This window comes from Octopus bimaculoides, chromosome 24, assembly GCF_046866305.1.
Source record: "Octopus bimaculoides isolate indiv1 chromosome 24, ASM4686630v1, whole genome shotgun sequence".
Lineage (NCBI taxonomy): Eukaryota > Metazoa > Mollusca > Cephalopoda > Octopoda > Octopodidae > Octopus > Octopus bimaculoides.
In genome coordinates, this window is record NC_142951.1 from 20,960,932 (window position 1) to 20,974,545 (window position 13,614).

At 38.7% G+C, this 13,614-nt stretch overlaps 1 protein-coding gene across 1 annotated transcript in view; it reads right to left on the minus strand.

The window, feature by feature from the left end:
• Nucleotides 1-991: 991 nt before the first annotated feature.
• The window catches only part of LOC106872887 (BTB/POZ domain-containing adapter for CUL3-mediated RhoA degradation protein 3), a 21,283-nt gene continuing 8,660 nt past the window's right edge, over nucleotides 992-13,614 (minus strand). Inside the window, exons 3-6 of the mRNA XM_014920043.3 lie at nucleotides 9,297-9,553; nucleotides 7,099-7,151; nucleotides 3,619-3,817; nucleotides 992-1,416 (exon numbers count right to left, since the gene is read on the minus strand). Of these exons, the coding sequence (XP_014775529.1) occupies nucleotides 1,234-1,416; nucleotides 3,619-3,817; nucleotides 7,099-7,151; nucleotides 9,297-9,553 (692 nt within the window). The 3' untranslated portion in view covers nucleotides 992-1,233. The remainder of the gene's footprint in view (nucleotides 1,417-3,618; nucleotides 3,818-7,098; nucleotides 7,152-9,296; nucleotides 9,554-13,614) is intronic.

Below are 13,614 nucleotides of genomic sequence, written 5' to 3' on the forward strand. Positions count from 1 at the left end.
TCAAGCTGATAAAAACAATGTGTTACTATCTCCTTGCCTTGACATCAAGCAATAGTTGCAAGCATGAGAAATAGAGAGGGCGAGGGAGAGTGGGGGGGGGGGGGGGTTTAATTTCCAATTGTGTTCGCATTGTCAGTCAGCTATATACAATAATTATGTTTACCTCTCTCATATATTGAAGTTCCATAGTTCACTAATTTTGTGTGAACACCAGTGGAAATAATTAAAACGAGAAAAAAAAACCCCCACCTTACTTGAAAATCAAGCAAACGCTGATGACTGGAAGGACATCCAGGCACAGAATACTGCCTGAATAACTTATGTCCAACTCATGCCAGCATAGAAACAAAAAGCAGATCATCACAATCACTTAATATGTTTTCGATGCTGGCATGGGCTGAATGATTTGGCAGAAGCTTGCAAATCAATAGGCTGCATCAAACTCTGTCTTCTTTGGCATGGTTACTATGGTTGGATACCCTCCGTAATGCCAACCACTTTATGGAGTGTACTGGGTGCTTTTTATATGACACCAGCACTGGTGAAGTCACTAAGTAACTTGAAAGGTAAGACTCCCTCAACTGAGTGGCAAGTGATTTGAGCAAGGTGGATTTGTACTAGGTGAGGAGAGGTTAGAGTAGGAATAGAGGGACAGAAATAGGAATCTTGCATTAACCCTTTAGTATTTAAACAGGCCATATCTGGCCAAAATATTCTGCTTGGCCACATCCAACATCTCACATCTATCCTACAATACCATTCTAAAAATAAACAATCACATCGTCAAAATCTTGAAGCCACAAGATAATGCATGATTAATTCAAAACAATGTGAATAAATAGGCATTACATTTGACAATAAATCTGAATGCTAAAAGGTGAGAGGAGATTCATGGCTACCTCAGTAGGAGAGAAGATACAGAAAATGTGATTAATACTAGATATAGTGATGACAATGATGATGGTAAAACAAAAATTCAGTAAAGCAAACCTTGAAACATCTCAAAACTTTATTTTCTGTTTTTATTTTTATTTTTCATATTTTTGGTTGTAGTTTTTTTTTTGTTTGTTTGTTTGTTTGTTTAAAATCTTCACTGCTCCATTCTTACATCAACTTTTTTGCATCAACTGTAATATTTCTGTATGTGCATCTCTGTCTGTGTCTCCCTCGATATCATCTCCCTGCATCCATCCATCCGTCGATTTTGGTTTGTAAAGGCAGTTCAAGTGAGTACTATTTCTTCCGAAGCCTGTGCCTGTCCAGCCTCTCTTCTAAGTCTTCATCGCTGTGATAGACGGTCGCCATTGAGCCACTGCGTGACGGCATAACAAAGTCCTTGTCAGGTTTTATATCGACATTTTCATAACACAAAACATTTAAAGTTTCCTCAAAGATCCTTGCTTCCGGATAATCAACCTGGAATGTTTGATGGTGCAAAAAGGGAAGTAAAGAAAGATTAAAACATGTAGGACTACATTCAATATGAAGCATAACTCCCTACCAATACTACCAGACTCTTATTCCATTACCTGATTAGAAATAACCTCTCATCAACTGAGAAAGCCATCTCCAGCAATGCTACACCCTTCCCTCAGTTTTAGCAGGGAAGGGTGTAGCATTGCTGGAGATGTCTTTCAAGTTACCAATGGTGCCATTACCAAGTCCTGAAGTCCATAACAAATACCACCTGTAGGTTTAGGCACTGCACATCTAACCAATGAAAAAGAAAAGTATTTTCATTGGGGGCAGAAGACGGATCAAATCTTCAGGCCTGAGAAAGCAACTGTAAGTTCCCAGAAAGTGTTGCCATAATATCTCTAAAATCAGACATGAGGTTGTTCTCAGAAGCTTCTCCAAACACATTATCTAATTAGGATTCTCTGTTAACAAGAAGGACCATACTGAGGAGGTAAATGAGAGGAAGAGAGCAAAGTATGCTGATCTATTGGGAAAATGTTGGAAAACCAAGCAGAAAAAGAGGATTAGCAGTAAGTCCTGATTACTACAGGGGCCAATAGGTGAAGGACCATCAAGTTGGCCACCAAAGTAGTGGAAGTGGTTTTAACCCTTTTGATACTAACCCACTTGAGACCATCCCTGGTTCTTTGACACAAACTTCTTATTTTAAAGTGTCCTAAATTAAAACCTTGCATCTAAATTCCATGTTAATTTATGTTCCAAACACCAGCTTAATATTGAAAAAGTTATTTTACTAAATGCATCATTATTTTGTAAATCAACTGAAAGAAAAGCAGTGTATTTTAATAAAAATATGGTAACAAAATGGTTAATATACTGATATATATTTGTCTTTTGTTATCTTCCAAACACCATCTTAATTTACTGAAATACATCTGTCATTAAGAAAAGGATACTTTGGATAATTGTTGTCTCAGATAACCATATCTAAACTGCCTTTGGTTATCAGTCTGTTTGACCATACTTGTCAGTACATAAAGAACTAGATATATTTGTTTTAAAGTGATCTGAATTAAAACCTTCCATCAAAATTTCTTGTCAATTTATGTTCTAAACACCAGCTTAATAACAAAGTTATTTTACTAAATTCTACAGTATATTAAAAATTGAAATAAAGGCAGTGTATTTCAACAGAAATCTGCTAACAAAATGGCTAATATACCAATATACATTATAGTCATTTTGTTATCTTCCAAACCCCATCTTAATTTACATTTGTCTTTAAGAGAGGAGTGTATGAGATAATTGCTTGTCCCAGATAGCCACAGCTTGATTGACTTTGCTTAGAGGTCCGTTTGCCCAGGGCTGACCAGGAGAAACAACTACTTATGTTTATACAAAGTTTTGTCCTCTGGAATCAAAGAGATGGCATGTTAATTGGGTCTTCATTCTCCATCTATAACCCTTTTGATATCAACCCACCTGAAACGGCCCCTGGTTCTTTAATACAAATTTACTGTAAAATCAAAATTAAATGGAAATTGTAGTTGTGGCCAATGCCAGTGCCACCCGACTGGCTCCCATGCTGGTGGCACACAAGCACCATTCATGCATGGGTTGTTGCTAGTTCCGCCTAACTGGCTCCCTGTGCCAGTGACACGTAAAAAGCACCATCTGAACATGGTCGATGCCAGCCACACCGCCCCGACTAGCTCCTGTGCCAGTAGCACATAAAAAGCACCATCTGAACGTGGCCAATGCCAGTGCCGCCTGACTTGCTTACCAACCACATAGTTCCGGGTTCAGTCCCACTGTGTGGAATCTTGGGCAAGTGTCTTCTACTATAGCCTCGGGCCGACCAAAGCCTTGTGAGTGGATTTGGTAGACGGAAACTGAAAGAAGCCCGTCGTATATATGTATATATATATATGTGTGTGTATGTGTTTGTGTGTCTGTGTCACTTAGCGGTTCGGCAAAAGAGACCGATAGAGTAAGTACTAGGCTTACAAAGAATAAGTCCCGGGGTCGATTTGCTCGACTAAAGGCGGTGCTCCAGCATGGCCGCAGTCAAATGACCGAAACAAGTAAAAGAGTAAGAGTAAAGAGTAATGAAAAGAAAGAGAATAAAATGAAAGAGATAATAAAAGAGATGATCAAAGATGGAGAGGAAGAGACTAAAACATGGCAGACAGATATTACCTTGGTGTGTTTTTTGTCAGTACCATATACTATTGATGTACAGCAGACTTCGCCAACCTTCTGGGAGCGACTGTAGAAGTACCAGCAACATATTTCAACGGTGCCAATGACATCCTTGATGAGCAACAAACGGTTGCTGAACTGAAGTGACAGCTTGTCAAAGAGCTCGATATTCTTCAGAAAGTTATCATCTGAGTTACTGCAACAGAAAGGATATAGATAGGTTGTTAAACAGATATACAGAAAGACAGATATAAAGAGAGACACACACACGAGAAAGAGAGAGAGAAAGAGAAACCAATCAAGAGGCCACACACACTCCAAAATACTACCATCTGGAAAATAGAAAGATATGCTGAATGCTATAGTCCTAAGTATGTTATGACTGAAAAAAAGACAGTTCAATCATAGTTGTTAACCTGATTAAAATAAACCTGAGCAAAAATTGAACTCTGCAAAATACCGCAAGCATTCTGTCCTGCGCTCTACTAATTCTGCCATCCAGATACATTGTAACGTTGAATGACGGTTCAGACACACACACTGTTCCTGCACATCTGCCATATACAAAAACTATTTTCTCTGTTAATCTACCTGTTATTCCACTGCACCTCTATGTGTTCATAGCTTACACTGGGTACATCAAATGGATTTCCTAACATCTTTCCAATATATCAAGCAGGGCCATTTACCTGACAGAAACAGTATTCTTCACTTTCTTGCTAACTACAACTTTGTCTTTACCAGATTAGCTTCAAGGCCCTTTGATTCCAGGTTCTGCTACAGATTCCACCATAAGAACAAGATCATTAGCATATAGTAGTTCCCAAGGACAACCAGTCTTAAATTCCTCTAGTTTGGCTCAGGAAGCATCCTAGAAGTTGTAGATAAATTCTGTTACTTAGGTGGCCAAATTAGCAGCGGAGGAGGATGTTCTACAAGTATAGCTGCTAGAATAAGAATAGGATGGAGAAAGTTCAGAGAACTGTTACTCTGATTAGCAACAGATGGGGATCTTTCTGATTTGGCAGGCGCCATTTCTTATTTATGTTTTATTTAATGTGTTTTCTACTGAAACACTTTAAAACTTCGTATACTTGTATATTTTGTCTTAGAGAACAGAGAAAAAATTTTTATATTCGAAGTTATTTCATGTTAAAAGTTGTCGTATTTCGGTAATTTCAACCAATCACTGACGCCTATTGAGGTGAAAACAATTACTGCTGTGGAATGTAAACAACACGTTCTAGCGGTGTAATGGGATCTTTTCCCTTGAATAAAATTAGTGCCGTTGTTTGTCAACAACAACTATTGGCAGTACTGTTATTTATGACATTGTTCGTGCGTTTGTACTGGCTTTAGGGTTTGGGTTTTAGAGTTAGGGTTGCCAAATTTGGTGAAAATCTGTTCAATACACCGCCACAAATTTTTCACCAAATTTGGCAAAAATACTCATAACCCTAACCCTAACTCTAAAACCCAAACCCTAAAGCTAAAACCCTAACCCTAAAACCCTAACCCTAAAACCCTAAAACCCTAAAGCTAAAACCAGTACAAACGCACGAACGATGTCATAAATAACAGTACTGCCGATAGTTGTTGACAAACAATGGCACTAATTTTATTCAAGGGAAAAGATCCCATTACACCGCCACAACGTGTTGTTCACAAACCACAGCAGTAATTGTTTTCACCTCAATAGACATCAGTGATTGGTTGAAATTACTGAAATACGACAATTTTAACACGAAATAACTTTAAAAAGATAAAATTTTCTCAATAACACTAAGGGTAAAAGATGTTTTATATGACACATTCTACCAGTATCCCAAGTTTGAAAGTGTTTCGTTAAGAAAAAAAGTGGCGCACGCCAAATCAGAAAGATCCACAGATGGTACCTCTCTCTGAGTGAAAAGCAGATTATATGATGCTTGTGCATGAACAGGTATGTTACATGACAGTGAGACATGGGCCATGAATGAAGAAGACCTGCAAAGATTGGAGAAGGAAAAAGTTAATATGCCCTAATGGATTTGCAAGATGCAGTGTGAACACACAACTAAGTGTAAATGTTTTTAAGAGAAATTAGATATAGCATGTAAGAGAGAGAGAACTGCAATGGTTTGGTCATGTGATGTGTATGGATGATGAGAGCCAGATAAAGAAGTGATCATTTAAGATGGAGGGAACTTGCAGAAAAGGGGAGACTCAAGATATAGGATGAAGTAGCGAGGGCTAAACTCAAGATGCTGAACCTCAGAGAGGAGATGACAATGGAATGTCTGGCAATATGTATTATTTGCTCTCCACCACAAATGTACCAGACTACATCCCATCATGCACTATGCCTGTCTCTCACTCAGCCTAATCCCCACCTTGTTATTTCCGTCTCCCTCTGTTAACTGTCATTATTACTCTACTACTCATCCCTCCACCTACTCTCTTCTGCATCTCTATCCACCCCACACAATTCATGCCTCATTGGCCATTACCCTTCAACCCTACCCAACTTCTTTTATAGCAGTAGGCTGCTTCGCCATTCCTTCTTCTCTTCCCCACCTTACAATACTACATTAACCCCACCCACTTATACTTACTTATCTTGAGCCTTGTGGGACCACCTAAACACCTTGTCTCCTATCTGCCTCTTCGCACTCCCACTGATCCTTCACTCCCTGCCCTACAGAATGTGAAGAACCATACAGCTCTTCTACAAGGATCTCTTCTGGCCTACTTCTCCCATACTCTAACCATGCTTCACCACTTCCTCAGGCTTCATAGTCATGTGAGCGGCACAGCAACCTCAACAGTGATGATGACACCAAAAAAAAATGCACCCAGTAAAGTGGTAGGCATTAGGAAGGACATGTAGTTGTAGAACCAAGCCAAAGCAGACACTGGAGCAGGATGCAGTCCTTGGGCCCATTGGATTCTGTCAAACCCATACCAGCATGGAACATGGACATTGACTGTATACATTTTTATATATATATATATATATATATATATATATATAGGCGTAGGAGTGGCTGTGTGGTAAGTAGCTTGCATACAACCACATGGTTCCGGGTTCAGTCCCACTGCGTGACATCTTGGGTAAGTGTCTTCTACTATAGCCTTGGGTCGACCAAAGCCTTATGAGTGGATTTGGTAGACGGAAACTGAAAGAAGCCCGTCGTATATATATATATATATATATATATATATATATATATGTATGTGTATCTGTGTTTGTTCCCCCAACATCGCTTGACAACCGATGCTGGTGTGTTTACACCCCCGTAACTTAGCGGTTCGGCAAAAGAGAGTGATAGAATAAGTACTAGGCTTCCAAAGAATAAGTCCTAGGGTTGATTTGCTCGATTAAAGGCGGTGCTCCAGCATGGCCACAGTCAAAAGACTGAAACAAGTAAAAGAGTAAAAGATATGTATATATATATATACTTTGTTTATAAAGCAGATAAATAGATATGAACTTACTTTGTGTATGAATACTTGTTATTGTGACGATTACAGCTGAGTTTGATCACAGGCTGTGGATGAGAAGAACAAATAATATTATTCATAATGGAAATAATAATCCTTTCTACTGTAGGCCCAAGGTTTGAAATTTGGGGAGGGTGGAGTAAGTCAATTACATCGACCCCAGTGTTTCATTGGTACTTTATTTATCAACCCCAAAAAGGATGAAAAGAAAAGCAGAATTTAAACTCAGATCATAAAGACATAATAATAATAAAAATAACAATGATGTTTCAATTTAAGCACAAGGCCAGTTACATCAACTCCAGTTCTCGACTGGTACTTAATTTTATTAACTCTAAAAGGAGAACTTTGGAGTATCAAAAATTTCATGTTAAATGCAGGAATTGGAAAGATAGTGACAATGTATGAATGTTTACACTAGATATTATATACTACATCAACTTTCATGAGATAGGTCAACTTATACACCAAGATGACTTTGGAGGGCCAAAACTTCTGTGAAATGCAGCAAGATTTGGAAAGACTGAGCTGATGTTTGAATGTTTACGTATGTGTATACTACATACTGTTACACTGACTTGCATACCAGAAAATATGGTATGTTGAATATTTTCAATATAAGAATAAAATATGTTGGATTACCATCGTCCAACTATGAAGATTCAGTTGTTTGAGATGGATGGAATTACCTGCTCCTGAACTGACGTGTAAATGTCTGAGTATTCCACAGACATACATGTACGCTTAACGTAATTCTCATGCAGAATCAGAAATGACACTGTCACAAAGTTGTGCCATTTGAATTACAGGTAATGATCCACCTAATGGGCTCCCTTACAGTTTCCATCATCCCAATTTCATTCACAAAGTATCATATTGAATTGAGGCTATAAAAAAATAACATTTGCCCAAAATGCCATGCAGTGAGATTTGAACTAGGGATCACATGGTTGCAAAGCAGACTTCATCACAATTTATCTACAAAACTACAACATGATACTGCACATACTCAAAGCACACAAGATGCACTCATTAATGCAGTGAAAACACCATCATTTAATATTCATGTTCCATGCTGGCATAGGATGGATGGTTTGACAGGATCCAAGGACTGACTTGTGCTCCATGTCAGCTTCAGTATGGTTTCTAAGGCTGGATGCCCTTCCTAATGCCAACCACTTTACAGAATGTACTGGGTACTTTTTTGCACCACCAGCACTAATGAGGTCGTCATGTAGCTTGCATGATTATGAATCCGAGAAGGGATATACAGCACCTGTATATAAGATGAGGAATAGAGAGGGGGTAAAGAATGAGAGAAAAGGGACAAAGCAGAGGAGAGAAAACTGCTGAAAATTATTATAATCCTTTCAACTAGAGACATGAGGCCTAAAATTTGGTGGGGGTGATGTAGTTCATTATCTCAACCCCAGTACTTAACTGCTATTTATTAGGTTGTTCTGAAAATAATGACCAATTTTAGAAAATTTTATTCTGGAAAAATTAACAATAGAAATGTTTTGATTAGTTAAAGTATGAGCAGTGAACATCTATGCATCTCTGCTATCGATCAATGAGATTATTTATGCCTTGTTGATAAAAACTTATTGGCTTTGATGCTAAGAAATCTTTGAAAGCTGATTCCATCAGACAGTCACCTTAATCTTTTGCTGATGCAACTTTGGCTTTGGGAAATGTTTGGGGACTCATCATGATCAAGCCATTGACCTGATCACTTACGGTTATCATAAAGGATCTGCTTTTCGTCACAAGTGACCATTTGGTCAAGAAAAGGATCATTGGTATTTTGCAGAAAGAGTATCGAGCACACTTCAAAATGCCATACTTTTTGACTTTCATTGAGCTCATGCAGTACCCATTTATCAAGCTTTTCCACTTTACCAATCTTCTGCAGATTGTGTGAGACCATTGCAGTACCGACACCAAGTGCCTGAGACGTTTCTCTGACACTTTGAGGCAGGTTTTGTTCAACAATTGCTTTCAATTGTTCATTTTCAACTATAGGCATAAGGCCTAAAATATGAGGGGAACAGACTAGTCAATTACATCAACCCCAGTGATTCACTGGTACTTAATTTATCGACCCCCGAAAGGATGAAAGGCAAAGTCGACCTCAGCAGAATCTGAACTCAGATTCTGCCAGCTCGCTGCTTTATATAATAAGAATTTACCTTGTGTGTGTTGGCAAACAGGTTCTGTTCCTCCTCTGTTGATGTGAGCAACGGGACCTGGCAGCTTGGCTGCACCTCTCTCTTCTTCTTTAGAGCTGGTTCGATGATGTTAACGAGGTCTTGTACAATGTAGTAACGGGCCTCTGCCTCTAACTCCATCAGTCCAATTTCTGTGTCTGGCAGGGTTGTGTGGTTGTCCCGCAGGAAGTTCAGAATTGTATCAAAATGTTTTCCACTGCGATCTATCAAGATCCAACCTGAAAAAAAAAACAAACCAAAATTCTTTAACTGTTTTCAGATCAGATTTCAAATAACAATTCATTGCTTATACATTGTCATTATCATTTTAATGTCAACTTTTCCATGCTTGCATGGATGATCAGATGGAATTTGTAAAGGTGGATTTTGTATGGTTGAGTGCCCTTTCTATTGCCAACCCTCAACTATTTCTAAGCAAAGTAATATTTCTCTATGCCAGACAGGTTTCCAGAAAATATTGGAAATAAATGACATTGCTGGTATGACTGACACTCACAACTATCAGGTGTTGTCAAAACAACACACACAAGCTTCTTTCAGTTTCCATCTATTAGATCCACTCACAAGGCTTTGGTCAGCTCAAGGCTACTACAGAAGACACTTAACTCAAGGTGTCATGCAGTAGGTTTGACTCCAAAACCACATGGTTGGGAAGCAAACATCAGAACCAAGTAGTCATGCTTGTTCAATATCAACAAAATTCAAATCATACAAGATCTTGTCATTATCCCTTCTGAGTCTGTGTGCTTGTTGATCAACCTGCCAAAGTCCAAAATCTATAACACTGACAGAGGAATGGAAGCAGGACAGTCTTGTCTAACACCATTTTCACCAATAAAACATACAACTACCTCCTCATTAATTCATGCACAACAATTAGAACTTTAACATGTTTCCCTCATTATGCTCCCTATTTTTTTCAGGTATTCCCCATAACATTTGTTTCCATTGTCAAAAGCTTTCTGGAAGTTGACAAAGTTAATGGCTACTATACAATTTGTACTCAATGGTCTTTTCAATCACGTGTTGCAACACAATCATGCCATCTGTGCATGATTGCCAGCTCTGAAATTGATGTATTAAAATTTAATAATGATTTTTCTCCTTTGTCTTATTTAATATAATCCCTGAAAGTAGCTTACTGGTCACCATAAGCAGAGATTCTCTTCCTCTCCAGTTTGAACAATCACCAATATCATCTTTCCTTTCATAGTGACCACCTCTTCTGCTATTTTTCATTGCTCCAAATAATAGGTTACACAGATTAAGTAATGGATGGGTATTTCATCCGACTCGCACCCTAACCGCAGCGGACGGAAAGGCCGACGGTCGGCCGGTAGTCGCCCCGCCGGTCACCGCCGTGTAGCCACAGAGTTGATCGGAGTGGCTGAATTCAGACCGACGCTTAGGTAGCGGAAAGACAGATTAAGTAATGATGTCTCTCCATATTTAAAAAGCTGACCAACCAGATATTCCATCTACACCAGATGGCTTTGTTGATTTTCACTGATTACAAAGCTTCCCTCAATGAGATTTTGCTGACATCTATGTGAAGATCATTTAACCATTTAGCATTTAAACCAGCCAGATCCAATCTCACACACCTACCCTACAATGTCATTCTAAAAATAATCTCACCATCAAAACCTCAAAGCTTACAAGGTAATGCATGATTAATTCAAAACGATGTGAATAAATAGGTGCAAGCATGGCTATATGGTAAAAAGTTTGCTTTCCAACCACATGACTCCAAGTTCAGTCCTGCTGCATGGCACCTTGAGCAAGTGTCTTCCACTATAATCTTGGGCTGCCCAAAGCCTTGTGAGTGAATTTGGTAAATGGACGGAAACTGGAAGCAGCCAATTATATATATATATATATGTGTGTGTGTGTGTGTGTGTGTGTGTGAGTTTGTCCCCCACCACTGCTTGACAACCAGTGTTGATGTGTTTATGTTCCCATAAATTAGCAGTTCAAAAGAGATAGATGGAATAGGTACCAGGCTTAAAAAAAAAAGTACGGAGTCAATTTGTTTGACTAAATTTCTTCAAGGTGGTGCCACAAGTAAAAGATAAACAATTATATTAGACAGAGAAATCTGAATCCTAAAGAGTTCATTAGTGTATAAAAGCTCAATAGTGTATGTAGGTGGATTTACGATACTTTGAAATGTTCCAGCCTAGTTCTAGTTTTCATTTTCTGTCCTTCACACTTGTCATTTTTACCTTTTACAAGCAGAAGCCTGGCTGCCTCATTAAGAATTTGATTTCATGATTACATGATTTCAGGTTCAGTCCCATTGCACAGCACCCTGGGAAAGTGTCTTCTACAAGTACTCTGGGTTCACCAATGTCTGATGAGTGGATAAGGTAGGCAAAAACTGAAATAAGTCTGTCATATGTGTGTGTTCAGGTGTCCTGTCATTAAATGCTACTTGTAAACAAACATACAAGCAGAGCAATGTCGTTCATTAGCTACCTCACATAGAAACATGCCCAACCATTGTGCTATTCAGGTTCAAAGGACTATGGACAAAATACTGTTGCTTGGATATGGGAGAAGGTTGGAGGCAGGAAGAGCATCCAGCCACAGAAAATCTACCCCAACGAATTTTAACTTGATCCATGCAAGCATGGAAAAGTGGGCATTAAAACAAGATGATAATGATTCAGTTAATTAAGACACCCTACGTATTTCAATTAACATTCATTATAATTAAGAATCCTCATGCATTTCAATTAACCCTTCATCCAAGTATCACATGATACACAGGACATGTTTCCTTGGTGTCCAAGCACTGTATATGATACACATTCCCAATATTTTTTCAACCAATAGAGTAAATTGGGACTTGGGGAAAGCTTTATATTACTCAGAATATATGAAAAAAGGGCTAACTTAAATTCTGAAAATAAGCATAGATGTTTAGGACAAACTTATGAAAATACTTTGGACCAGCAAAAGGTTAATATTCAGAATGATTATGAATCTCAGTCAGTCAATCAGTGTCTCTCTCTCTCTCTTTCTCTCATATATATATATATGTATATATGTATATATATATATATATATATATATATATATATATATATATATACACACACACACACACATATATATATATATATTAGTATTCAATATAATCAAAACATTGGAGGCAGTTTAATGATGTATCTATATTTGTTGTTTTTTAACCCCAGGTCAGTCCTGATTGAGTAAACCTATGATCAAATAGATTCCATTTATATCAACAGTCAATACCTTAGACCAACAAGGGAGATTATATGGTCGCTTGACTTGCTAGAAATAACAGTCGAAATGACTTCATATTACATCTGATCTAGGAAAATGAAAGAAACACAGTCTTTTAGATAAAGTAGTTTACACAGCCTGAACTTGGCAGTTCAGTACAAGAGACTGATAGCATAAGTACAACTCTTAACTCGTACTGGGGTTGATTTGTTTAACTAAAAACCCTTCAGGGTGATGTTCCCGTTTGGCCACAGTCCAATAACTGAAACAAATAAAAAAAAAATAGAAGGTAGACTGCCAGGCATCCCAAACTCAGAGATCCCCAGTACTCTCTTTGCAGACACCAGGTGGGAACTACTGCAGTTGTTGTTGTTGTTGGCACTCCGTCGCTTACGACGTCGAGGGTTCCAGTTGATCCGATCAACGGAACAGCCTACTCGTGAAATTAACGTGCAAGTGGCTGAGCCCTCCACAGACATGTGTACCCTTAACGTAGTTCTCAGGGATATTCAGCATGACACAGTGTGACAAGGCTGACCCTTTGAATTACAGGCACAACAGAAACAGGAAGAAAGACTGAGAGAAAGTTGTGGTGAAAGAGTACAGCAGGGTTCGCCACCATCCCCTACTGGAGCCTCGTGGAGCTTTAGGTGTTTTTGCTCAATTAACACTCACAACGCCCGGTCTGGGAATCGAAACTGCGATCCTATGACCGCGAGTCCGCTACCCTAACCACTGGGCCATTGCGCCTCCACCACTACTGCAGTAGGGTGGGATTAAAGGGAGATTTTGACTGTTTTCTCAGGAAGCTTACGTAACTACCTAAAAACTCGTTAGCTTTGTGCCAGACGTTTCAGGGACTACATTAGATAATAAAGACCCCTTAAAATAAGGTGTTTGTGGCTGTAATGCCTGGCCTGGAGCTAAACAACATGTTTATGTTGAGTGATAGAGATAGAGCCTAAGACAAGAAACATAACTACAAAATAGTTAACTGGGAGTGAACAGGTACAATGAATGGACTCGG